Below are 26,034 nucleotides of genomic sequence, written 5' to 3'. Positions count from 1 at the left end.
CCAATTCATTTGCAGCTCGCTTTTCATTCTCCGTCTGTGGAAAACTGGTGGGGGAAAACGCATTTCGTGTCTGCTTTTTTCTTTATGATTCGGCCTGCTCGTATTTTGGCAGTTCCAATAAATAATTGAACTTTATCGTCTGCTGGCCCGCTGGTCATTTAATAAATTTAATTTGTGGTAATTGAGCATTAGGCTTTGACCAGACTTGAACACGAAATTGTTCCACGAAAAGCTTATCTATCGGGCTGTTCCCGCCTGAAATTCCAATTGAAAATGGCAATTTTTTAGTGTTGACGCGTAATTAGTAAACAAGGAAGTGGCTGGATGCGTAAGAAAGCTGATTGCATCTTTTTGTCTTTGTTTTTGGGGGTGAATGTGTCACGAAATGACAATCTCTCAAAAACGGAATCTTATATAAATATGACTATATAATTGCGTGGGTAGAGTTCACATTAGTCACTTCGTACATATGTGAAATACCGATAAGTACCATGACACGAAACACTCTATCAAAGATTTAAATTTCATTAAAGAGCAACTTCGTTTGCGTCAATTTATGCGTACTTTCAAAAAATGTGAGGCCAAAGATGAACAAGTTTATAATTCATCTTTTGTGGCTGTTTTTCAATAGAAATCATTTATCAAGTGCTTTTAATTATTCCACGATAAAGTTAGTCATTATAAATAATAACAAAAAATCGTTTATAATCTGCAAGTGTAACCCCATAAGTCAACGTATGTAATTTGCAACCACATAATTTTCGCATAGAAATCTTTTTGCAGCGTAGTAATTAAAATTTATTCATCGAAACCAGCGTTAACTGATTGCTTTATCTGCATTATGACAAATGAATGGCACAACTAATTTGTAAATCAGAAAGATTTTGTTTATTCTCACCTCTAAAGTTCGTTCCGATTGAATGTATGTAAATGGCATCAACTTAATGAAGACATTATCTGATAAATAAATCAAAAGTGGGCGTTAAACCTATAAATTGCAGGCCAGTACTAGTACGAACTCGCATATATGTAAGTATATATAAGTAAGTGTATATAGCATGGCTGTTAATTGCGATGGGAGAAGAGTTATGAAGGTGCCAATTAAAGAGCACATAAAGTGTGGATTTTACCAGCGGAAAAAGGAGTCTTGGCTTATGGCTTTGATATTGGTAATTTATTCCTTTTATTAGCGCATATAATGGGCTTAAACGGCGAAGGGGAGACATTGCGCATACGCCGCGTTAGCCAGCACAAAGTGGGCTGTCCCCAGAGAGTCGCGCTGTCTCTCTCTTGCTCTCATCTCTCTCGCTCTTTCGCTCACCAATATCTAAACAGCAAATCAAGCTAACTTTAATATGGCCACATTTTGATTAAGTAAGAGAGCGAGCTAGCAAGACGGCCTGCTAAGTGAGTGAGAGAGAGAGGGAGAGCACGCGATGGCAAGGCAACACCCACTTTTATATCGATAGCGAGCGTGAGTGTGTGTGCGTGCGTATGGAAAACCCGTTTGTTTGCCCGCGAGAGTGCAGTCAGTCGCTCTCTCAGCGCACATCCAACCGGAAGCCCAAAAGAAACGCGCGTGTGTGACCGTATACCACGTAAGTGTGTGCCAGAGTTTCCCCATTCCAATCAGAACGCGCACACACACTGTTGCAGGCGGTGCGACAAGGAGTCCCCGTCGAATTTGAAATTCCTTGCCTTCAGTTGGATTCCGAACGTTTATGCGCGACACGCGAAACGCAGCGAATGAAGCGAGCGAAACGCGAATTGCCGTCGCCAAAAAGCAAAAATAGTAGTGATCTATAACAGCTATCATCCATCAATTGAAAACTGGAAAACTGACCGTTTTTAATAGCTCGCATTTTGATTAATTAAGCGGGTTTCGGTTCTCGCATCCGCCGTTTCATTGGCCATCTTTAGCTAACTGAATAGCTGCCGAAAGCAATAGTGTATGTGTGAGTGATCTGTGATCTTTGCCTTTTTGTTCATACCCATCAAATATTTATGGATTTCGTGTGATTTGTGGCGCTTTTATTTGGACTCCGGCATTCAAAATCAAATCAAAACCGCGCACACATAACAAAAACTCACAAAACGATTGCTGTGAAAACAATAAATGCGATTTAAAAGCAGTTTACATTTCTGTTTAACCGCCCAACAAAAAGGCCATTAAGTGCCATAACTGCCAATTGGCATACGAATCTTGATTAGCATAAATTACACAAAACCATTGGAGATACGCAGACGAATTAAACGGACAGAAAAGAGAAGATATTCTCTGTTTTTACTGAATAATGTAAGTTGAAATTTATTTTAAAGCATCTGTGTTAATTGGCTATTATTAATTTTAAGTTAATACCTAACATGTGTTATAAAAACGGAATACAAAGTTCACATCCTTCAATCAAAAAATCCTTCTTGGAATTCAACTTACTTAAAAAACTTCAAGAATCTTATAATTATAGCTAATCAGCAAATGAGAAATTCATCTTTAATTCTTGCTTACGAAAACGTCTTTATTTTTACATCCCCATTTGTTTGAACATCACAAAATTAAGAAACTGGTTTCAACTCCAGTGGCGAATCATTAGACCGCTGTTAAGTGCCATTCAATGATCTATTTCAATGATTGGCGAACTGCACCTTTTGTGAGAACAGTTACAGCTTAAATTAGACATAAGCAATATGATCTGTTATATCAATTAGCTAAGCTAATGCTCGACTACAACACAATCTTTATGGATCAACAATGAAATTAGCATGGGACTAATGTTGAACATGTAAAGTCTGCGTTAAGATAACGATCTAAATAAATAAATTCGTTCGCGATAGTCTATGACAAAGCTGGTGGAAGTCAATTCAGATGCATTTTCAGATTCCCAGAAGCCTACGGGGTGAAAGGATCGTAAATTTGGATTTTCAAACAAAAATTGGCAACTAAATCATTTTCGATGGTGCCATTAGCGGCTGGGCATATATCAAATTTATACTGCCGCGGGCATTGTTGTATTTATCAATAATTTAATTGAATTGTAATTTATGCGCTTGCGTTTTAAATTCTGGCATTAACTGCCATAAAATATAGCAAGAAATGCCATAAATTTCAGATCAACTTTTGAGCTGTCAGAGAGCAAAGAAAAGGGGTTGTCGCCGGGGAGGTTTTGATATGAACTTGGCGTCCATTGGCAGTTGACATGAGTGCAGTTTTGTTTCGATTAGCTCCCCATTGAAAGACCAAGTGTCAAAAATCTTTCAGACTTCCATTTGCTTGCCCGTTATTGATGGGAGCCAGCCAAACGGCAGTCGAGTGCTAAAAGCCTTTGAAAACAGTGAAAAACTGGCTCTTGTTTCATGAATTTTTCAACACTCACTTGCAGTGCCAGTAGTTGGCATAATTACTCGCACAATTGCACTGCAGATACATATATTGCCGACTCGGGCCAACCCCAACAAAAGACTCCAGCGCAAAACTTGCGAGAACAACGGACGGCAGTCATTAACATTCGAATTAACATTAACATTAACTGGTATCACTATTCATTAGGGTCTCGACTCTTCTCCGCTCGAAACATGGCCAAAACTCTTTGGTAATGCACATAAATTAGAGCAAGGTGTAAGCAGCTGACAATGAAGGGGACGAGGGGGTTTTAGAAAGAAAGAAAATAAATGAAATGGCTTGGCTACAATTAGGCATCTTGAACAGACTTAATCGATCTTTTGGTTTCACTTAAAGTGGTCTTATCGCCTACAATTTGTGGTATACACAGATATGAAATATTCTCTGCGGGTATATTTATATTTTGCACACAAAGTGTACAATTCTATAATGGTAATGGTAATACTGAAAGAAATATAAATTTTTTAATAATATTCTTGTGTGCAAAATAGTTATTGGGACTAAACAATTAAAAAGAATTTTCAATTCCTAGGAAAAGCCATGGGAAATGGAAAAAATCTTGATTAATAAATACACGCTTTAGTTTATCAAATCGCAATATCGGTGCACATTAGTCCTTGAACTGTTAAAACCTTGACAACCCTATCATTTTTTAACTTATCCTTGACCAGACCAATTAGTTACCTTGCAACCCTTTGCTACACTTTCACTTCCGAGCAGAGGCCACGAATTTGTCGTTTTTCTCAAGGCACTAACAAGTACCATTCCATAAAGCAATTAACTGCTGGCGCCACCACTAACTGGACAACAGAATGGATGACCCAGACATCCGAGAGGCCGGAGAATGGAATCCCATAGGGCCGGACCGTGTTGACAATGACACAACATGACGGCAGATTCCCGAACGCAGGAAAATATTGCAAAAAGTGCCATAAAATCATTAGGTGGAAAACAGTAAAGGCAAGTCCGTAGGGGCCATAAAAGCAGGCCAAAGGCTAGCCAATCTCATGCCCTTCCATGCCATCGGAGGAGGTCATGAGTCAAAAGCGCTGCGTGTGACCAGTGGCACAGGTTACATGATCCCTATTCCGTCCATTTGCAGTAGGTTTCTGGATGGATCTGTGTGCGTGTTTAAGCGCCTTTTAATTTATGACACTTTTATGAGACCAACAGAAACCCATAAAACTGAAATTGGCTTCAAGCATCAGGAAAAAAGGCAAAACAAAACTAGCTAAATGGCTCTGACTTTGTCTCCAGCTATGGCCCGAAAGAATATTTTGGGAATTGCATCATAAATCCTAACCCAAATTGCTTGGCGATGCCAAGTCAAAGGTCATCGAGAGGTAGGGTTACCAGGCACCCGAATCAATTACTCGATATCTACTACAGTAGAATCAATGCGTTCAACCAAAATATATTTTGAAAGTACGAAAATATTTGCATGCAGAAGTATTACAATTCTAAGTTCAGGTTATTTCTAACTTGTGCTTGTATAATATAGTAATGCATTCATTTTTCCGAAACTTTGAATAAAAAGGTCAACGGCTCAGAAATAAATATTTCCTTAATTTTCTAAAGCTACATGGCAACTCTGCTCGAGCAACCCCCAGGCAAACTTGGTTAAAACGCAAACTGCACAGCCCAACCTAATTATGCAATTTCAACACTCGCTCGCCAAGCTGACCACCAGCCCACACAGCACAATCCCAAGTAGACCAAACTGAACTGAACCCGGCATGTAGACATATCCATAACCATATTCATTCAGGTAGAGCCGGCTCCGAGAATGCAGCACGCAAGTGGAAAGTGTATCGGAGGCAGAAACAACTGGCAGGCGGATGATAAATGCCCTGGCAGCACTTTGCATCGAGCAGGTCAACGGGCCAGAAACACCGAGCCCAATAGGAAGTACAGCCCTGGACTGGAGACCCATTGACCCACCATGATGGAAGTCCTGCCGTGCCTTGCGAGACGACGGCTAATTGCGTGTTAGCCAAGGACCCGACCTGCAGATAGGAGATCCTGGCGAGGTCCTGGTACTTCTCGGTAGCCGTGAATTTGGCGTCAGCAGTCTGAGCTGCTTGCTGTGTGGGTTATATGCGCTATATTTTGATGAGATTTTGAAAACATTGAAAACCTACTAACAGAATTTCTTAAGTACATTTTATTTCAATAAATCATTCGTTATTTTTGAATGTTGTTATTAGGAAATAGTCTGCAGATCATGTTTGTTTTTGCTTAAATATGAATAATAATATTTCTCGGATCAATGTGAAGCACTTGAATCAAAACATTCGGTCACTGTTCTCCAATCCTTATCCGCAAATATTGTTTACCAGTGGCGCAAGATTAAATTCCTATCGCACTTCCACATAAATCATATATGGTATAATTTTTAGTCTGAATACAAAGAGTCAGTCCGATAAGCTCGCCTTATTCATGGCGATATTGCTATCAAGGCGGATTTATCCAATCGGGGCCTTGCGGAACCCACGCAAGGGAGGCGTAATCTCCGCACTTATCGGTGGGTCTTAGGGGAAGCTGTGGTGCTCGAGCTCCAACAATAAATTCTGCTGGAGAAAACTGATTTCGATACCGCCTGCAGTTGAACCTTATCGTGATTTTTCTCCGGCTTAAAGTTCATCTGTGGCTCGGGTCGGCGCCAAAGGCTAATAAAAAAAACTTTCGAATACTCCCGAATGTACATTTGCCTTCTTCATCATTAGGTGGCCATAATTAATTAATTAAAGGCTAGAGAAAATTAGGCGACATCTTTTCACAGTCAAGAGCGCCGATTGAATCTTGATTTTTCCACAGCAATTAATTCCCCACGGTCCCCCTCTTTCTCCGCGTGTTTCTCTCTGATCTCACAAATGTAAATGTCACCCAAGAGGGAGCGAGACGTGAAGACATAAGCCGCGCCGACGCCAAGACACTTAAGAGCTTTGCTCAGGAGCCGACGGAACGAGCGGCGGAGTGGGGGCCCAATCGAGGGACACATTCGAGGCAAATTCCTCGAGAATCTGAATATGTCGGACCGCGTGCCGAAAACTTGTCACTGCCTTCGCACAGCAATAATACTTTTGAAATCTTAAACATTTTCATAATTTTACTTAACATTCAGTAAGCTGGGAGTCATTGAATTTTTTTCAGTGTAGAAAATGATATCAGGGAGAAATGGGGACACCTCCTTGGTTTCGTTGTATCGACGGAGATCAAATATATCCGATTGAGACGCCATCTATGCTGGCCACTAAGGATACCCGAATAAAGTTCGTTGCTTGAGTCTTTCGTTATTCACACGCTCCATGGAAAACGTACAAAAAATAGGACAACATAAGATACGGATACGCGTATCTCCCTTGTAATTAATTATAAAACAAAATGCACAGCCAAATGTAGTATTATCAGTACCAGAGTTGCAATAAGTCCCCATTTCCGCCATCAGTTCCCTGCCGAAGGCACGGTGATAAGCATTAATGCGCCTCTATCCAAAGCGATGTTTATAGACTGACACACACTAAAAATCAGCGATTGGAACAATCATTACGGAGAGGGGCTGGGGTCTCACTTATCTTTCCATATTCAAATTGAGTTCTTTTTTGTTGTTCGGCAATTTGTAAGTAGCCGTCGCACTTCAACTGCGTTTTAGTTGCCATGTCAAGTGCCTCCTTGAATTGAGTGCGGGCTGACAGAGGAGGAAGGGGGGTGGAGGGGCAAGTGGGGTTTGGCGCAATGAAAACTGGAGCTCGGGGAGTTACTTTGATGGGTAACGCCAGCGGTTGTTAAAAAAGAGCCCCTAATGGTACTGCGATAACGAAACCAGATCGCAACTTTCGTGGCGCTAGGAAAATAAATAAACTTTTCTAGCAGTAAATAAAAACTAGTTTACATATGTAGTGCTTTGAAATTCGTGAAATTTGTGATAAGAAGTCAATGCTATGTAGTCCTAATAAGTACCAACAAATTCAGATCTCTTGAGAACATTATTTATAATGTCCTATAATTATTTTTAATAACTTCAAATAATTCCAAATATTATTAAAATGTGTCATGATGACTGCAAATACTCATAAAACGCTTTCTCCTCACTAAAGTCCGACGGATATCTCATCAATAGCCGCATTGGCCATTCCCAAGTTGTGATGGAAATGCGATCAAAGAACCCTGCTCATCTGAACCTCCATCCTTACTCCCTCGGCTAGATGCATTTGCGACATTAAAGACGAACCAAAGTCCATAATTACAAGCCTCAAACGACCTAAAACACTCAACAGCCGTGGGCCAAGTATGTCTTCGTCTGCCGACGACAGCTGGAAGATTCTCATAATTACGCATAAAGAAAGAAATAAACATACAAATTTGAATAAAAACGATATAACCGCAGAGACATCGCTGCCACGGCCACGGAGGTTGAGGTTGAATCCGAATCTGTGGATCTCTGAATCCGAGGCTGGCCTGGCGCACTTCGGCATTAAGAATCGAACCACAAATCCACTTAAAATCACTACAAAAACCAATAAAGATCGCTTTCATCTTTGCCGAGAGGGAGATCCATGTACCCAGCGAGCGGGGTAGAAAGACGTCGATGATGGCGATGACGATCAATGGGAATTGTGATCATCGAGATGCAAAGTACCCGAGAGTTAGACTTCACTGGGTTCCCTTCGAGCGGGGGCAGGAGATAGTCGGAGAAAGGGGTCGGCCGGGGCGGATAAGCGGTGACGCCACTTTGAAAATTCTGGCGACATTTCCCCGACCCCGAGAACGGAGTCAATTGAAAGGTTTTTCCATGGCTGGAAAAGGATTAGAGTGGAGCCGGGACAATTATCATTTGTCTGCACGTTATCAATGGGCTCGGAATGGGCCTGCGAGTGGCTCTCCTGCACTTTCTCCAGAGCCTTTCCCCCGACAGTTTTTCCAATTTCCAGGAAAGCGCGTGCCAGCCCCATTCCGTTCGATAAGCCACATAAAAACTTTATCGCCAACTCCAGCTTCAAGTTCGCAGTCGCTTTCAGATCGTGTGGATGATCACATTAACGGTCTGGCGCATGATATATAAAGCTGTTCACAAATTAAGGTCCATTAGCGCAGCAGGATGTGTCAGCGCGGATTGAAATATGCGCATGTCCGCCTCCTCCGCGTTCCTCCTCCGAAAAGCCCATCGCTGCGGTTTTTGTTTTGACATCTTCTCCTACCTACCACCATGGACTGGCTTTGTGACTGACTTTCCTCGCCCTGCTTTTGTTCTCCTTCCCTTTCTGCCACCTATGCTTTGCATTTTAATGGAGTGAACCTGGTCGCTCTTTCGCTCAGCGAGAACCTTTTCTTGTTTTGGCCGATTGCCAGAAACTAAGGCAAATTGCTTGATTAATGACGACTCCTGGGGTCTCCGCTTGCTTTGCGAGTGATTTGTGGTCGATCTGCTGCTCTGAATCAGGAAACTAATGGCTTAGGACTTGACGAATTGAAATCTAGAGTTCATAAAAGGTTTTGCCTTAATATGGCATTAGATAATGGGATTTTTAGCACATTTATGTATTTGATATTATTTCCCAATATTCATTTCCTAATATTTATTTGTCATACTGCATACAGTAAAAAATAAATACAGTAAGTATTTCATATATTTGTTATTTAATCATCTTAAAAAAACAGTATTCAGACTATTTTATCTTTACGCATTTAAATCGCGTATAACCACAGGCATTCAGTCAATCCATTTTCCAACAATAAATTGTGAATCCCCTAGCCCTACTTGCAATTTGAGTCATCTAAATTAATCGCCTACCATTAGGAGCTATATAAACACAAACGCACACGGGGCTGAGCGATCAATTAATTCGAGCCTGTCCAGATCCTGTGATCCTTTCTCGGGGATAGACACACGCCCAGCCCATTTAATGAGCTGCTGACAATGGGCTGGACCTTCAGTGCCCACAATATCGCCTCGGTTTTCTGATTTCTTATACACGCAGCAAAAATTATATCAATTTCAAATGAATATTGAGATGAAATAAATTGTATATATTCACAAAAGTATCTATAGTAGGTGGCTTAATTTGAAAAAGATAGATAAGTTAAGGAAAACATTTAGATTTTTATATTCCAAATATAATATATTTTAAGAATGCTTATTTGCATATTTTAGTTTACATCTTCCACGCCTTTTCTCTCCGTGTAAGAATAGGATAAGAATTGATATAGGATTCGGGATCGGGGTCTGGAAAAGCGGATTAGGAAAGACGAGTGGTGGAGTGCCTACCGTTCTCCGGTCTCAAGTGCGGACCTGCCTCGATTTCCCGGCTCAAGTGTGCGGGACATCATTTTTCAAGACTTACATGAAATTGACTAATTTTCGAGTCAGCGCCGCTGCCGACGTCGCTGCCAGCGTCTGCGTACCGAAATGCACCTACAAATTTTTACCTGTCAGCCAAGTGCATCCCGCTCACACTCGTGGCGATTAGGTGACATTGCAGCAGTGGACGAAGGGAGCGGGAAAGAGAGGCGCGATGGCTACGGACTGCCCATTGATGAAATTGACTTTTTATGTTGTTGCCGTTGACTTCTTGCCGTTCCGCTGCCAGCGCCGCGGTCGGCGTCGACGTCAGCGCCAACGGCAACGGATGGAACTGGATCTGGATATTTGGGATTAAGTTTTTGTTTACTCCGGGTCGTTTTTTAGTTTGTTTGTTCGCCTCAAGGAAGTCGGATCGTTGTGCTCTCGCTCTCCAAAATACAATTAAACAAGAGACAACGAAAATTAAGAAAGCAGAGACAAAAGCACCGGAATCGGTTAAGTGCTCGTAAATGGATTAAAACGAAATTTATCGCTTTATAGGCCACATTAATCAAATGTCTTAAAAGGCATAAAATGCCATATAAATAATAAACAAACGTCGTGCAAAAGTGCAATAAAACATTTCGGAGCTTGTTGCAATTAATCAGAATGCATTTGTGATACGATTATTTATTAACGTCCATATCAATAACATAACTAGCTGTAAAGCAGAATCGTATCAAATCGAATATATCGAAATCGGAAGCTCAATCCGAATCGGTTTCAACCTCAACTTGAACTGAGCTGCTTGCGTGGCCCATTAATCATTCTAAAAACGAGCTGCGATCGCGAATTTTTCGGCCATAAATCATGGGCATCTTACTGAGTGATGGCGATGTAAGTTTACTCCAAGTTTTTCACGTTTTTGTTAATATGCCACCGAACTTGTGCTACAGCTTCTTTTTGGGCTGGCATATCGAGTTCCGAACTTGATGTAGTCTTTCAATCATAAAAACTACTTTTTAAATTGGCAGTATGTTGATGATAAATAATATATCATTTTGAGATACTTGAGTCCCACTATAAGACTATGTTTAATGTTAAATAATCAATTTTGAAGCATTATTCTTTTAAGAACATTTTTGTTTTATTTTCTAGTACGAGTAATAGTAGATTTCATATATGTATGGTATTATTTAGTTTCCTAAAGAGCGTAAATACTTCTTAAAGACTCTACTTTAGTTTCCCTAGATACCGCTGAATAGTTGATCAGTTTCATAAAGTTGATTCAAATCGCATCGACATTAATAACTTTTTAATCTACTTGCATCAATTAGTTGTAGTAAAACGACTATCCTTAGATGAAATGAGCCTCGACAGGCGGCAAACTTAAATGGCTTAGCGATTAGGCCAAAACAAAATCCAAAATCGAAACAAGCCGCCAGCTTGGTGAAGGATCCGCGGAGCGGGAGTGGGAAGAAAGGGGCAGTAGAAAGCACGGTAAGAGCCAGGAATAGCGAAGATCAATGAATGAATGAGTCAAGTGGAGGTGGCTGAAGTGGCGAGGAGTGGTGAGCAGTGGTGGTGAGTGGAAAACAGGATCCGCCACTTGACGGCAGAGCGCCAGCTTAAGAGCGGGATGAAAACAAGATACAAGCACTCAAAGCGCCGCTCATCCTCGTCCTCCACTTAGCCGCCGGACCCCCTCCACCATGGGTTCCTTCTTCTCATCCTGGTTCTGACTCCTCGGCCTTTGTTTTGTTTGTTGTTTTGCGCGGCCATTCCCGCTCAAGTGGTTTTCTCTGTTTGTTTTTGTTCCTTCATTTGCGGTGACAAATTATTAACGTTATACTTGGTATAGCTATAGGTTTCGGTATCCTCTTTTGATTCACGTCTGCTCTACACTTAAAATAAATTCATTCATATTTTCAAATAAAAAATATTCGATTTACCTCAAAGAAAATATGATTCGTATGAATTAATTTTGTTGAAAGAATCTTACACTTCTCATAATTTTTGGTATGTACATATGTTAACATTTATCCAAAAATAACTTCGCTAAGTGCACTTTTTTAAATTGATTTTTTATGGCTGTTAATTTGAATTCCTCGCCTCCTTTGGGGGATTTCGCGGTCCCTTTTGCTGATCGCTTTTTAATAAGCGCCAAGCGTCCTCTCCTCGACTCGCCCATTGGTATCCCATACGTCATGATCCCTTCGATCCGTACTAAAGGTAAGAACCCCCCCCCCCTCATCGCTTTGCCTTCGAGCGGCTTGTTGACAATTTTTCGTGTGGTCGCCGCCTCCTTTGATCTCGCCCTGCAACTTCCAATCCGACTTTGACTCCATCGCCATCGCATCTCTCACTCGGCGCTCCTTTGATCGAGTGATCTTCTGAAGGGAGCGACGTCATTATGCACGCGTGGTCAACTCTTTGATTGCCACCGTCGCGCCGTCCCTTTCGCACCCAGGCTCCGCTGGAATTTGGGGAGTTGCAGCCGAAAATGATGCACCGATACTCACCTATCCCCTCTTCCTCCCCTCCCCACCCTTCTATGCACGCAATTAATTTGTTTTGACAGTTGCGTGTTGAGTCTTAAATATTATTGCTCATACGTCACGTTGCACTCGATCAATCAGATGGATTATCCCAGTTTGATTTTGCTTTGGGAAATTAAAGCTACAGTCAGCTGGTTAATTGCTAAAAATTAATGTGCAAATTAAATAGCTATATATTTTAAAAATAAATGTACTATAATACACAACAAAAGGATCTTAAGGATGATTATGAGAACTGATAAGCACAATTTAAATACTTCCACTTAAAACAATAAAATATATTTCTATTTATGTAAGCATTACATATTTAGAATTAACTAGAGATAGATACTAAAGGTACCATCGAATAGTCTTATACTAAATTTAAGTTGCCGACGGCATTTTAATCCACTAATCCATTGCAGTAAGTTCTTGCCCAACAACTTGCCTGCCAGCAATTACATTCAACTGCATTTAAAATTTTTTAATTTCATGAATATTGCCAAACTTTGCCATTCCGAATACCCCGCCCCTTAAGTGGCCATCTGTTTGCAAGTAAAATTTATTTGCGGCCCCTCGAGGCAATGTGAATGAGAAAAATTAAAAATTTCATACATCATCGCATTAAATTTGTGGGATAAGATAAAGACGTCAAATGTTTTCCCCTCTTTTTTCGATTTTTTTGTTGCTGACTGTAAAGGCAATTTAAAAATATATTGGAATATATCCGCATAAATAAAAATATGCAATTGGCGCCTTAATTGAAAGCGATGTGAAGCACAGATTTCGATGATCGCTGTCGACTTACGTTATTGTTTTTTTTTTATTTTACCCGCGCTTTTGATTCTTTGGCTGTTGAACTTTTCTGAAATAGGAATACAAATGTAATTGTATTTGGGGGAAAACAGCCACTTGAAAACATTTCCCTCATGTGGTGCAAAAATGTTGAATGAACAATGAAAAACTGTGGTGAAATAAAAAGCAATTGTTTTGCTGAATTTACAATGGATTGATTAAGCTTGAAATTATTTTGCAATAGTACCTTTAAATTGTTATTAGATAGTAGCAAAGCAAATGCGTACTTCCCCAATTTTTTATTTCAAAGTAAGTACCCAGTGCCTTCAAATGACACTTTATGGCATGTCCCTCCATCCCTCCATCTCCCCCCAGAAATCGAAGTGCCTACGCACCAGATAAGTGCTGCGAAGCCAAAGATACAGATGCACAAACTCACGGATGCCCGAGATACACGAGCAGTGTGGAGATGCAAGACGCTGAGAGCGCCATTAACTCGAGTTGCCAACTCGAAAGGGCGCAGTCCGGGAAAACGGGTTCCAGCGTGGAGGAGGGGGCAACGTTCGGAGCAGGGGTGTAGAGCAGCCGCAGGAGCTGCAGCAAGTACCGAATCCAAAATGGCTGCCAAGCAAGGGGAGTTGCCCAAGTGGCAGAGCATCCAATGGGAGTCCCTGAAGGAAAGAGATGGAACGGGGAGTTGGGAAAGGGATTTAAAGGGATGGAAAGGCAGATGATCTCTGAAAGATGTCCTACCTTAAATGGTCATTACTTTTAAGTTATTAACAACATAATATTCTGTACATAATACATAATACATAATATTCACTATATTTAGTTCAAATGTAATAAATTTACATTACGAACATGCGACACCCATTTTTATTATATATTTTATTTATATATTTTAAATATATTTTATAATTAGAACATTATTTTTAACATAAAGTTTATATATGTTTGTCCTTTTTTCTTGCAGTCCACATCGGATCAGCAGTCGACTCGCGACTATCCCCACTTCAGCGGCGACTATCAGAACGTGACGCTGTCGGCTGCCTCTGCATCCACATCCGCATCCGCTTCTGCCACCCACGCCGCCGCCGTCAAGATGTACCACAGTAGCGCCGTTGCGGCATACACGGACCTGGCTGCCGCCGGTAGTGCGGCTAGCGCCGGAGTCGGAGTCGGTGTGTCCGGCTATCACCAGCAGGCGGTAAACGCTCCCGTTTACGTGCCATCCAACCGACAGTACAACCACGTGGCCGCGCATTTCGGAAGCGCTGCGGCGCAGAATGCCTGGACCACGGAAGGATTCGGATCGGCGCATGCACAGTTCTACTCGCCAAACGCCGCCGTGATGATGGGCTCGTGGCGCAGTGCCTACGATCCGTCGGGCTTCCAAAGATCCTCTCCCTACGAGAGCGCCATGGACTTCCAGTTTGGCGAGGGACGCGAGTGCGTCAATTGCGGTGCCATATCGACGCCGTTGTGGCGACGGGATGGAACCGGACACTATCTGTGCAACGCCTGCGGACTGTACCACAAGATGAACGGAATGAACCGGCCGCTGATCAAGCCCAGCAAGCGCCTGGTGAGTGCAGTGAGTAGACCCCTTCCATTATCACAAGATTTTAGTGCTAATATGCGTTCTCCTCACCTTAGACTGCCACCCGGAGGATGGGCTTGTGCTGCACCAACTGCGGCACTCGGACCACCACACTTTGGAGGCGCAACAACGATGGCGAGCCCGTGTGCAATGCCTGCGGACTGTACTACAAGTTGCACGGTGTTAACAGACCACTGGCCATGAGGAAGGATGGCATTCAGACCAGGAAGCGAAAGCCCAAGAAAACCGGCAGCGGTTCGGCGGGAGGAGCGGGCACTGGATCCGGAACAGGCTCAACTTTGGAGGCCATCAAGGAGTGCAAGGAGGAGCATGGTAAGTGGAGCATGAGAGGAAGCAGTCTAGATTTCCCCAGAAACTCACTCATAACCTTTTGCCCATCTACAGATCTCAAACCTTCGCTCAGCTTGGAGCGCCATAGCCTCAGTAAGCTGCACACGGATATGAAGAGCAGCACCAGCAGTAGTAGCACCTTGATGGGACATCACAGCGCGCAGCAGCAGCAGCAGCAACAGCAGCAACAACAGCAACAGCAGCAGCACCAATCGGCACACCAACAATGCTTTCCCCTTTACGGACAGGCGACGACGCAGCAGCAGCACCAGCAACACGGTCACAGCATGACTCCATCCTCTGGACAGGCACAGCTCAGTGCCCGCCAGCTCCACGGAGCGGCAGGAACGCAGCTCTACACGCCCGGCAGCAGTTCCGGCGGAGGCAGTGCGTCTGCCTACACATCGCACAGCGCGGAGACGCCGGCCCTGAGCAATGGAACTCCCTCGCCCCATTACCAGCACCACCACCACCTCGGCGGATCCCATGGACACCATGTGACGGCTGCGGCGGCACATCATCATTTCCATGCCGCTGCCGCTGTCGCCGCCTACGGGGTGAAGACAGAGGCGAGTGCCACTAACTACGACTATGTGAACAACTGCTACTTTGGAGGAACCTTCGGTGCGCTCGGAGGAGCTGCTACCACAACGGCCATGGCAGGCGGAGCGGCCAGTGAACTGGCTGGCTACCATCACCAGCACAACGTCATCCAGGCAGCCAAACTGATGGCCACCTCGTAAGGTTAGAACTCTGGGCTCCGGACACTGGCTCTGTGATGTGATCTCCTTCCTCCTCCAAAACTGCACCCTCACTTGAAGCCTTCCTTGGAATCATGGCATTGAAAAGACTTTAGACATTAGTACTACTCGGCCTCGTTTGCAATTTCGTTTAATTAAGTTTAGCTAATTGTGTGCCTTTCTGAAACGTATTTTCGGAATAGCTTAATTCTAGCTAAGTACCATGAATTAGCTAAGTTTAATTGAATTTCGGATTGCAGATGGGGCTTTTCTAGTTTAAGAGCTGCCTGAATGGCACTTAGTTTTTATGTCTTGTAAATAACTAATAGCAATTCTTGTTGTACAAATCTACGTCTATATGTATGTGCTTATCCATCAAGTTTTATGTGTGTGTACAGATATTGATTATCGCTTCGTTTATAGTGTAGTTCCATTTAGGTCTTTATCATAAACATTATCTTGTTCAAGTAGCTTAAATATTTTATGTGTATTCCGCACTTCCCCACCAACCCACTAAATAGAACATTTAGCAGTAGGCCTATGTAGAAGTCTAGAATTAATATCGTAGCTCTGATCCCATTCAATATGAACGCTAAATAAAGATTGTATTAAACTATGCATTGAGTTTAGTATTACTTCTTTGTGCAATTGATATATATAAAACGTTTTAGTCTGCATATCAAAAGTGAATACACTGAAAATTCAAATCGTTTTTGGTCAAAATTGCATATTCCGTCCTTTTCTACTGACGAAGTAGTTTTACCATATCTGTGAGCTTTTAACAGGGGTTAAGGTGGAAAAAAACGTTGCCTACTTTCAAGCGCAGTTTAACCTTACCTTACATATTTACTTTACATATGAATTCTACTTAACAGCACTGAAGCCTTTTTACAACGTAATAGTTATTTGTATGCCGCCAGCGAAAATATTTAAATTTCCAAGTGAACTGCAAATCAGTAAAATAGTGTTTCTGTTACCGTTGCCAATTTGCTTATACATTTTCACAATAATCACTAACGGGCTAGTTGGCCAATGTCAGAGTGTCAAAATGTACCATCAGCCAGGTGATAAGCAACCAAATCACACAGGCGTGATCTGCCTGCCAAGGTGCCAATTTAACAAGCCCAATCGAAGCTATTGACCTCTTGGCGCCAATTGCACGTGATCAGGTGCGGATTAGCCAAAAGCCATGGGAAAGCCCATGCAATTATTTGTTTTCTTTGCTTTTATGACATTGCTAAAAAAAATATACCGCAAAAAGTGTTGGAGACGGGTGATTGCATCACTTGCTCCGGCAAGCTGGCAGTATTGAAAAAAAACCAGGAATGCACCGACAAGTGTGAAAATAAACGCCAATAAAACATAAATACAAAAAAAATCAATAGCGAACATTAAACTCGTTTGTTTGGCGTTTAAAGAAAATAAAACGCTGGTTAATCATTCAAGCCGAACGTTGCGCAATCACAGGCTTCACGAGTGGGACAACTTTTGCCGGTTCGACAGCTGTTCAATCTCGGCTCGATTTTGTTTATATTGTTTTTATGGGCTAGTCGGTAAGGAAGCAGCTTCAATTTAAGATATCGCAATCCGCAGACACGAATTTTGGTAATTTCCGCACGCAACTTGTAAGCCCAAAAACCCGAGAGAGATGAACATGGATGATATATTTTGGATATTCGGTTATTGTCGCAGCATGCAACATTGAAACCTTGGGGGAGAAAGATTATAAAAATAATTATAATTCACATAACAGTTGAATTTGCATATTCATGTTTTCGTAAACTGCGGCAATTAAGTGACTTCCCCAATGACAAATGGGTTTTGGAGATGCAAGCGTGAGAAAAGGTAAAAATGCAACATTTTGAACTTTGCTTTTTATTTCTAAATTTAAGGTCTACAAAAGAGTGGTAAAAAAATGTTAATAGTCAATGAAAATGAATGTTACTTAATGTCACGCAATGTATTTTCATGGGTCAATTACTAGGTGGTTTGATTCATCATCTATGCCTTCACGAACCAAGTTAGTGGACCACCTCTAGGCTAAGTATTAATTGGGGGAGACTGCGTAACAGAAACTTGCAACCAGACTACACGCGACAAGCGCCACATGGAAGGGGAGCTTGTGGGCATCGGTGGCCCGAGGCATTGGAGCACGAAGAGTCCGAAAACCGGACAACACCCGTGACAATGAAGGGGCAAGGCGGCTTCGACTATCCCAGGCAGACAACTCCAACTCCCGTTGCGATCGAGTCGCGTCTGCGTAATACCAGAAGTAGTCAACAGGTGAACAACTTCGGGGGAGCTCTGCCCCACCATGGTGGAGCCCGAAGCAGGCCAGGCCATATATACATATGTGCAGTGTGACGTCGTGTGTGTGGCGCAACATTCATAAACATAAACAACCTGGGAACCGGTGGCGTTTATGCGGCAAACGAAAGTAAAATGTAAGGTAACATAAAAGCACAAATATCAATACAACAAATAAAACATCCCAAATATTCGGTCAAGTGTTGGGGCTTCATGTGCACTACACTTGGGAAAGTTGGCATAGTACCTCTGCAGCAATTAAAACCGATGAAGCTCAACGGCTTGAATGGCTTATATAAATTTAATCGCTCACACATTGGGCAATAACTATAATAAAATAGCTTTCTTTTCTCAGCAATTTTTTAAATGAGGTACTTTAATAAATGAGTGTCGTTACTAGTCATTTATACGTGACTTATTCTGTAGAAAGAACAATTCTTTTAAACACCAAAACGTATGCTACACATTTCAGTTTAATGATATCAATGATAATCATAGGCAATATTTTAATGAAAATCAATTCCTTAAAAGTGCATTGCTTTCAAAACCTTTTTTCTTTTACTTTTCCCGCGGTCACTTGGCAGGCGGATAAACGGGTAGTACCGAAATCGCGGAATTCGTAAAGCCAAAAAAAGTGTATGTAAAACTGGCCGCAAAAGCAGCGAACGAAAAACACAACTATTGTTGGCCATCTTGGCCTTTGATGGTTTCGTTCGACTTTTCTCTTGGCTATCCCGGCACTTGGTCTCGAGCCATCGTCGCCAACGGTCGCGCTCAACGGATAGCAGATTTCACGCCACGGATTAAAGTGCCGATCCGGAGGATACAACTTGCTTTAGTTTCGTTTGCCTGTAAACATGGTTGTTAGCACAACATACTGGAAGTTGGCCGTTAGTTTGAGTGTTTTCGGTTCGATTTTCCTGATAACAGGCTCCCACGGGGCGTATACTCGCGAAATTGTCAACGATAAGCTCCCGTTGCAGGAGAGGCGTAAGTAGAGTTGGCCAACAGACCCGATATATAGATACATATATATATACGTATATATGTACATATTTAACGAACAAAGAACCGTTTTGAAAATGATTAAGCAAACTAAGTAGTAAATTTGAGTCTATAATTAATGTAAACATGTATCGAAAGACCAAATTTTGAAAAATAAATGTATAAACCAATTCTTTGCTTCACAGCCCCGTGGCTGCAGACGTGCAAACGCTCCAATCCGAACGAGGACAAGTGCTTTCGGCAGCTCTTCGAGGGATGCTTTCCGGCACTAGCCGCTGGCATTCCGGAGATCGGGGTAAAGAGCTTTGAGCCCCTAAACATTGACCAGGTGTCGGTGTCCAAGGGCAGCGGCAATCTGGTGCTCTCCGGAGGATTTCAGGACCTGGTCATCCGAGGACCCTCCAACGCGACTGTGCGACGAGCCAGGTAATTAAATATAACTCACTAAACACCAAATAGCTAATAACAAGCCCACTACACTCTAGCTTGGATCTGGAGCGGCGATTGCTAAATTTCGAGCTGGAGCTTCCAAGGCTTAGGATCCGGGCGAAGTACAACCTGAAGGGAAATATCCTACTTCTGCCCCTTGTGGGCAGTGGAGACGTGGCTATGGCGCTGAAGAACGTACACACAACCGTGTACACAAGGATCTCGCTACGGAACGAGACACGCACGGGCGACGAGATCATCCATATCGATGAAATGAAGGTGGGCTTCGATGTTGGCGCCATGAGAATACACCTGAAGAATCTATTCAACGGAAACGAAATTCTGGCGGCATCGATTAACTCCTTTCTGAATCAAAACGGCAAGGAGGTGATAGCAGAGCTGCGTCCAGACTTGGAACTGGGACTGGCAGACATCTTCCATGGGCTGTGGAACAATGTCTTCTCCAAGATGCCCACCAAACTGTGGCTGGTTTAGTGATCTTGAGGACCATGTCCGCCGTTTTTGTATTATATATATAATTTATTTCGCTTTTAACTGTCTGCTTAATTTGTAGGCTACTGTTTGTACTACGATTAAATCAGTAAGATAGAAAAAAAAAATGGCTTCACTCGACATTTTACTTGGGAAGCAGATCATCGTAGCTAAAAGAAGCAAACAATTTATCCACGGAGGCCCTCAAAATGTCCACCAGCGCCTTGGTCATCAACGGACGCACTTCCTCGGCCAGTGCCTTCCAGTTCTCGTTGAGGAACTCGTTCATGCGATCGCCCAAAGCTTTGTCGCCGTTGAAAAGGTTATCCAAATGAATGTGGACATCAGATAGCTCGTACTTAACTTTCACAGTGTTGATCTTCAAAAAGTTGGCTCCATTCTTTTTGTACTCCTGTCCAATCAGCTCGGTTCGCATGGTGATGTTAACTGCAGGAATATTACAAATAAATATATATAGACTATAAAGACTTGGCTCTTTTAGCTTACCGAGATCCACATTGCAGTGGCCATCGCCCAAAAGTGGCATCATCATAATTTTTCCCTAAAATAATAGAACAGTTTTAGTTAAGTCAATTAAGTTGAAATTGTTGAAAAGACAATATTCATACTTCTCTACTGACCTTAATGCTGTAGTCCGATTCCATATGCAGCTTTGGGAAGGTCAAAGACAAAATGAACTTGAGTTTTGAAGGCTCCAAGCGCAGCTCATTAACCGTGTGCTTTGAGATACCTGTGACTTTGACGTTTCGGTACACTGAGTGCAAGTAGATGGCCCCGGAGTCCTGGTCCATCTTGACCTGGGGAACAACCAGCGGCTCCATGGCAGGTATATATAGCTCTGGTATACCTTCTATAAGCCGTGGACGCAGTTCCTCATAGGATTCTCTAACGCAGGTGTCTAGATCGGGTGCATTGCGATGGCATACCTTAAGAAAGGATGCTAAAGTGGCGAAGCAACAAAATTATTTTACTTATTCCATTATTCCCATTTAAATAATTGTTAAATTTTTTAAATATTACTATACTCACGCGATTGTTAGTAAAATATAAGAAAGACAAATTGATTTACGTACGCAGCTGATCCGGCATTTTGTTTGGAGGTTTGGCTGTTGCCCACTCTACATGTAGTACTACTCCTAGTACCAAAAGCAAGCCCGTCAAACAGTATTGGTTCATTTTGTGTATCCTTGCGATCTCCTTGAAGCTCTGGCAGTGGTCACCGGCTTTCGTCTTATGGTGGCTGCCCAGTTGCTCGATTCGCTTTTATAGCCACGTCTGGCATGGCCAAAAGCCGACTAATTCTCTGTTCTGCCGCATGTGCAATTTTCCGTGACATTGCAATCCTCAGCAAGTTTCATTTCAATTGACCAAGCTAAGCTATATACAGCTGTTTATTCAGAAATAAAGAGGTCTGTATATATATGTCCCACACTTATATAATCTACTGTGGATTAAATATATAGCAAGTATTGATATAGGAACATAGACATCTGGAAAGCAGATCAAATCCAAGTGTACCATTTCACGATACCGCGAACAGAAATTAAGTAGTGAACATGGGGAAAAAAAAAACTTAGTAAAAATACGCCAATTTTAAAAAAGGTTTGTCATTTATTTCAATGTTTGTAACACATTTTACTAAACAAATAAAAAATCGTTTTAAAATGAGAACATGCGAAGATTCTATGAAACTAATAAAGCTAATTAATTGGGTAAGCGGACGATAACAAAATAAGATCGAAATTCATATTTGTATGATTTCGAATGGACAAATATTCATGCGATTTTGATTGAAATCAAATTAAAATGTATGGTCGACCAGAATGCACACTAATAGTGATCAATTTTCATTTCATGAACAAGCCTGTAAACCAAATTATTTATTAGTAAATTTTTAACAGTTTTCAATATTAACTTACATATTGTTAATCCTTTCTGCCGCTTCGATAGCGTTTATCGTGCATAGAGAGTCAAATGGATCCGAGCTGGTTGAGCCAGAGCTTATAGCTAGGCGGTCCATCGCTGCGCTTAGCTCAAGCTTCGGAGGTTGTGTGTTGGAGGCTGGCATCAACATCTGCAAGTTAAGCTGAAATATCTCCTCCTTGATGTCGCAAAATTGTTGTTCAAGGACCGGGATGGACTCCTTGGTCTTAAAATATAAGCAGTGCATGTGATCGATAGACTTGGACAGATTTCTAGCCTCGCCCTTTTTATACAACTTGAAACGAGTGCTTGCGAATTGCTCGGCTACATTATTTAACTCTGATGGCGAAATTACCGCACCATTGCAGACGTATTCCTTATAAAATCGAGTGCTATGAAATTAAAAACAAAAAAGCTGCATTATATTGGGGTGGTCATTTGATATAAATACCTTACCAATCGAATAGGTCTTTCCCGCAAACTTCTTTCCGTAGTTGATTGGTGGTTTTAACCATGGCCTTGGCTTCACGCAAGCAGGATTCCAAGTAGGACCTAATTGATTTGGCGCTTTGTATAATGATTTCATAATTTCGGTTAAGCTTCTCCAACTGTGCACTGCTGATAAACTGAAAAAAAAACTGAATTACTACTGGATTAAGGGGAGAATAGTAAGAATTGCTACCTGACGGGACGGAATCTTTGCTTGGGCTTCTTTTAGCAAACTTTTTAGCTGATCACAGGCAAAGGAGATTATGATACGCTGCTTATCGATGCTGTCTATGATGAACGAATTTTCCATCATTTCGTCTTCCAACGACAGCGCACGCTCGTTTATTCCTGACACGAGCATTTCGTATCTTGCTTGCTCCTTGGTAAGCACGTAGAGCATATCCAAGACAACACGGTTTTGCAGCCAGCTTTCCGGCGTCTTAAATTTGTTAGCGATAAACTTTCGAGCAAGAATTGATAGAATGGGTTCAGGTGCATTGTATTCACACTCTTTCTTGACCTGGAAGATGTACAACATCACAGGTGGATTGCTGCACTTAGTCCACTTTCGTGAATCTTTGCTTGTGTCGCTCCACTCCTCCACATACAGCTGCAAAGGCGTACTTTCAGGCGTAACCATTTTGTGCGGATGGGAAGTGGGCAGCACGAAGTAGAGTTCCTTTTCGTCCATTCCGGTGTCCAGGACAATCAAGCCAATTAGATCCTTCATAGTCATCTCTGCAGAGACCGCATACTCAAGTCGTTGGCAGTAGTTAACAGCAAAAATAGTTAGCACATTCATATTGAGTATTTTGTCCAGGTCGTCGAAGACGACTGGAACTTCATTAACTGCTAGTAGACCGCGTTCCTTGTAGTTTGAGTTTAGCGGGCTGCGCAGCCATTTTGTGAACTCAGCTGCCCAGGGCCGCGACAGATGGTGCTCCTGTGGCAGTTTAAACTGATTCACGAAACGAGTATTATCCTCCGGATCCTCTGTGATAGCAATGCATCCGGCAGGCTTTTTTATCAGATTGACTACAATGTTTTTAAGGTTTTGATGGGGGATGAAGGGCAGCTCACCAGTGACCAGCTCATAGGCAATTACTCCGAAGGACCAGAAATCCACGGTCGAGTTGTAAAAACCCTTTTCTACCACTTCTGGGGCGAAGTAATGTCGGGTGCCCACCACGCTCTGCACCATGGTCTGGTCGGGAGTTCCTCGAGCGAGTCCAAAATCGGTTAGCTTATAGACTTTCTTGCCATCAACTCCTCGTTGGATTACTATATTGTCCGGCTTCAAATCGCGGTGGCAAATCCCACACACCGAGTGCAGAAAATGTAGGGCCTGACGTAGAGCTGCCAGGATCTGCCGCACCTCGAACTCCGTCAGACCATTGGCATTCTCCGGGCTCTGCAGACGCTTCCTCACGTCTCCACCGTTACAGTATTCCAGTACAATCACAGGTAACTCAACACTGTGCATGTCATTCAGGTACTTCAAAAAATCCGGATCCTCGTTGTCCAGGATCACGCCAGCCACAATATGGGGACTTTTAAACTGACGAGACCAGTTCAGCTCCTTGTTCCAACGCTCGCTGAACTTGACTTGCTGATCGGCGCCCAGGGACTCCAACACCTTGAAGTGCTTGGTGGCTATGTGGAAAATAAAGAAACACTTAAGACTGACGTTTAAAATATCTGCGATATCGGTTAACTCAGCCGAACGGCTATAAGCGACATATCTCATGCAGAGACCACACACCAAACGCGCAAAACGCGAGCCCTCTATCACTATCAGTGGACCACCCGGAAACGCTTGCCTCAGCTCCGTTTCTAGGAATTGTTGGGCAGCAAACATGTAAGTTATTTTTTAAGGATTTATGATTTGGATATATAGAAAGAACAACAAAAAAATGTAAATGTTTATGAGTATGGCTGGTGGTTGGGGGCTGGTAATGTGTGTGATTGCAAAAAAGAAAATCATAAAAATATTTATAGTATATTTGTGTTAGCCCATAAGGTGCTTATAGCTCACCAATTTCACGGCCCGTAGTCCGGTTTCGCCAATGGATCACCTGGCCGAATCCGCCCTGTCCCAAATTCCCGCACCGCTCCCAGTTTCCCCAGGAGTCCATCTTGTTGATCTCGTTTAGCTTTATTTTATTTACGGAGCTCATTCTTCCAAGAATCTGAATCCCTCCATGGCAATCGGAAAATCAAAACTTCACAGTGATCATACGAGATGGGCGATATTCGATTGTTCGTACACTTGTCATCAGTCAGCAGCAGTCGCGGTCACGAGAATTTAACTTAGAGGAGCGCTCAGCTGCAACCACTTTAAATTTGGATGCTTTTAAAAAATCTGCCCTAGTTGGGATACCCACAAAAGTATTTAATTGAAACTTAAAATAAAATGGTGGCCCAAAATGTCAACTGATACTGAAGTAACCATTGGAAGATCCGGTCACTATTTGTTTCGCTCACCTCAATACTTATCGATTAAGTTATCGCAACGAAGTGGCATCCCTAATCAAACAGGTTGTAAACAAAACTCTGAAAAATAGCTGCAGTTTAGTGAAAACAGTAATACTCCTGCATGCTTATGCTAAGATGCGTTTCCACATGAAGAGCGGCAGCGAGGACAATGACATTGTGGCGGCCACAGCCACTGCCGAGCATATCCGCAAGTTTGTCTTCAGCGGATCACCCGCCGAGCGACTTGAGATCAAAATACCTGAGGTAATCCTTAGAACCAGGAGTTCGTGTACTAACTAAAGTATCTCAAATCCGCCTACAGCTGCTTCAGGGAGCCTACTCCTTCTACACATGGCCCTGCGCACCAATTTTAGCCCACTTCCTGTGGGAGCGCAGACAGACACTGGCGGGCAAGCGCATCCTGGAGCTGGGGAGCGGCACCGCCCTGCCTGGCATCCTGGCGGCCAAGTGCCGAGCCCAGGTGGTACTTACCGACAACTGCATTCTGCCCAAGTCCCTGGCCCATATCCGAAAGTCCTGCCTGGCCAATCAACTGCAGCCGGGGGTTGACATCGATGTGGTGGGCCTGAGTTGGGGCCTGCTGCTGAACAGCGTGTTCCGTCTGCCGCCTCTGGACCTTATCATTGCAGCAGACTGCTTCTACGATCCCAGCGTGTTCGAGGATATCGTGGTCACAGTCGCCTTTCTGCTGGAGCGAAATGCCGGGGCCAAATTTATATTCACATACCAGGAGCGGAGCGCCGACTGGTCTATCGAGGCGCTGCTCAAGAAGTGGAAGCTACAGGCTTTACCCATTAGCATGGAGGACATTGGCAAGGAGTCGGGAGTGGATATGCTGGAGTTTATGGGCGGACACACCATTCATCTTCTGGAGATCACGCGCATCGAAAGCGATGGCTCAATAAATACAACATAACAATTATACAATTGGCTTTTTTTACTGAATGTCAAAACTATCTTAGTTCTACATGTTTTACACGGCAATGTATTTTATACGGGGGTGGTAATGAATGTTGTTTAGACAAAACGCATTTGCTGACAAACATAAAATAAATATTTTTTTATTCTGAAGTGATTTGCTTGTGGTAATCGCTTGAAGTCAAAATTGGGCAAAATATTGTATATTGGAATATATATGTTTAAAATTTGGCGCGCACCTATCAAAGTTT

The 26,034-nt window shown here is 42.7% G+C and overlaps 5 protein-coding genes across 8 annotated transcripts; 3 read left to right on the top strand and 2 right to left on the bottom strand.

Annotated features, from left to right (window-relative positions):
- The first annotated feature begins 1,532 nt into the window (after nt 1-1,532).
- On the top strand, nt 1,533-16,319 carry LOC27206939 (GATA-binding factor A). Of its 3 annotated transcripts, none has more exons than XM_016182713.3 (4): nt 1,533-2,296; nt 13,986-14,606; nt 14,669-14,945; nt 15,018-16,319. In XM_016182713.3, the coding sequence occupies exons 2-4, from the start codon at nt 14,115-14,117 to the stop codon at nt 15,704-15,706; spliced, it is 1,458 nt and encodes a 485-aa protein (XP_016034483.2). In that variant the 5' UTR covers nt 1,533-2,296; nt 13,986-14,114; the 3' UTR covers nt 15,707-16,319. The 3 variants fall into 3 exon arrangements, with proteins under 3 accessions (XP_016034483.2, XP_039150702.1, XP_039150701.1); XM_039294768.2 differs by lacking the exon at nt 1,533-2,296 and adding an exon at nt 10,038-10,574 and having other exon boundaries at nt 13,986-14,597; XM_039294767.2 differs by lacking the exon at nt 1,533-2,296 and adding an exon at nt 10,040-10,574.
- A 2,533-nt stretch (nt 16,320-18,852) lies between these two features.
- Nucleotides 18,853-20,064, top strand: LOC6727879 (circadian clock-controlled protein daywake). The gene is made up of 3 exons (XM_002103198.3): nt 18,853-19,000; nt 19,201-19,441; nt 19,501-20,064. The coding sequence occupies exons 1-3, from the start codon at nt 18,868-18,870 to the stop codon at nt 19,937-19,939; spliced, it is 813 nt and encodes a 270-aa protein (XP_002103234.1). The 5' UTR covers nt 18,853-18,867; the 3' UTR covers nt 19,940-20,064.
- Nucleotides 19,964-21,208, bottom strand: LOC6727878 (protein takeout). Of its 2 annotated transcripts, none has more exons than XM_039295803.2 (4): nt 21,031-21,208; nt 20,566-20,897; nt 20,444-20,498; nt 19,964-20,383 (listed from the first exon to the last, which is right to left on the bottom strand). In XM_039295803.2, exons 1-4 carry the CDS (start codon nt 21,131-21,133, stop codon nt 20,082-20,084), a joined length of 792 nt encoding a protein of 263 aa, XP_039151737.1. In that variant the 5' UTR covers nt 21,134-21,208; the 3' UTR covers nt 19,964-20,081. The 2 variants fall into 2 exon arrangements, with proteins under 2 accessions (XP_039151737.1, XP_016034480.1); XM_016176621.3 differs by having other exon boundaries at nt 20,578-20,897.
- A 340-nt stretch (nt 21,209-21,548) lies between these two features.
- LOC6727877 (inhibitor of nuclear factor kappa-B kinase subunit beta) lies at nt 21,549-24,815 on the bottom strand. Its single transcript, XM_016176620.3, has 5 exons — nt 24,405-24,815; nt 22,563-24,022; nt 22,337-22,506; nt 21,877-22,272; nt 21,549-21,821 (listed from the first exon to the last, which is right to left on the bottom strand). Exons 1-5 carry the CDS (start codon nt 24,544-24,546, stop codon nt 21,788-21,790), a joined length of 2,202 nt encoding a protein of 733 aa, XP_016034479.1. The 5' UTR covers nt 24,547-24,815; the 3' UTR covers nt 21,549-21,787.
- A 41-nt stretch (nt 24,816-24,856) lies between these two features.
- LOC6727876 (methyltransferase-like protein 23) lies at nt 24,857-25,789 on the top strand. The gene is made up of 2 exons (XM_002103195.4): nt 24,857-25,108; nt 25,167-25,789. The coding sequence occupies exons 1-2, from the start codon at nt 24,980-24,982 to the stop codon at nt 25,779-25,781; spliced, it is 744 nt and encodes a 247-aa protein (XP_002103231.1). The 5' UTR covers nt 24,857-24,979; the 3' UTR covers nt 25,782-25,789.
- The last annotated feature ends 245 nt before the right edge of the window (nt 25,790-26,034 follow it).

Source organism: Drosophila simulans, chromosome 3R (genome assembly GCF_016746395.2).
Source record: "Drosophila simulans strain w501 chromosome 3R, Prin_Dsim_3.1, whole genome shotgun sequence".
Taxonomy (NCBI): domain Eukaryota; kingdom Metazoa; phylum Arthropoda; class Insecta; order Diptera; family Drosophilidae; genus Drosophila; species Drosophila simulans.
The sequence above is the reverse complement of the archived record's forward strand: the minus strand, read 5'-3'. Positions and strand labels throughout refer to the sequence as shown.

What these genes read in the sequence shown, in the direction of transcription:
- LOC27206939 (XM_039294767.2), top strand. Translation starts at nt 10,548, where the DNA reads ATGGGCATCTTACTGAGTGATGGCGAT. An exon ending in TCTTACTGAGTGATGGCGAT is followed by an intron (nt 10,575 to 13,985) that starts GTAAGTTTACTC and finishes TTTTTCTTGCAG; the next exon opens with TCCACATCGGATCAGCAGTC. An exon ending in GGAGTGCAAGGAGGAGCATG is followed by an intron (nt 14,946 to 15,017) that starts GTAAGTGGAGCA and finishes GCCCATCTACAG; the next exon opens with ATCTCAAACCTTCGCTCAGC.
- LOC6727879 (XM_002103198.3), top strand. Translation starts at nt 18,868, where the DNA reads ATGGTTGTTAGCACAACATACTGGAAGTTGGCCGTTAGTTTGAGTGTT. An exon ending in GCTCCCGTTGCAGGAGAGGC is followed by an intron (nt 19,001 to 19,200) that starts GTAAGTAGAGTT and finishes TTTGCTTCACAG; the next exon opens with CCCCGTGGCTGCAGACGTGC. An exon ending in GCGACTGTGCGACGAGCCAG is followed by an intron (nt 19,442 to 19,500) that starts GTAATTAAATAT and finishes ACTACACTCTAG; the next exon opens with CTTGGATCTGGAGCGGCGAT.
- LOC6727878 (XM_039295803.2), bottom strand. Translation starts at nt 21,133, where the DNA reads ATGAACCAATACTGTTTGACGGGCTTGCTTTTGGTACTAGGAGTAGTA. An exon ending in CAAAATGCCGGATCAGCTGC is followed by an intron (nt 20,898 to 21,030) that starts GTACGTAAATCA and finishes TCGCCACTTTAG; the next exon opens with CATCCTTTCTTAAGGTATGC. An exon ending in GCATTAAGGTCAGTAGAGAA is followed by an intron (nt 20,499 to 20,565) that starts GTATGAATATTG and finishes CTATTATTTTAG; the next exon opens with GGAAAAATTATGATGATGCC.
- LOC6727877 (XM_016176620.3), bottom strand. Translation starts at nt 24,546, where the DNA reads ATGAGCTCCGTAAATAAAATAAAGCTAAACGAGATCAACAAGATGGAC. An exon ending in GACTACGGGCCGTGAAATTG is followed by an intron (nt 24,023 to 24,404) that starts GTGAGCTATAAG and finishes TTTTCCACATAG; the next exon opens with CCACCAAGCACTTCAAGGTG. An exon ending in GCAGAAAGGATTAACAATAT is followed by an intron (nt 21,822 to 21,876) that starts GTAAGTTAATAT and finishes TTTGGTTTACAG; the next exon opens with GCTTGTTCATGAAATGAAAA.
- LOC6727876 (XM_002103195.4), top strand. Translation starts at nt 24,980, where the DNA reads ATGCGTTTCCACATGAAGAGCGGCAGCGAGGACAATGACATTGTGGCG. An exon ending in TTGAGATCAAAATACCTGAG is followed by an intron (nt 25,109 to 25,166) that starts GTAATCCTTAGA and finishes ATCCGCCTACAG; the next exon opens with CTGCTTCAGGGAGCCTACTC.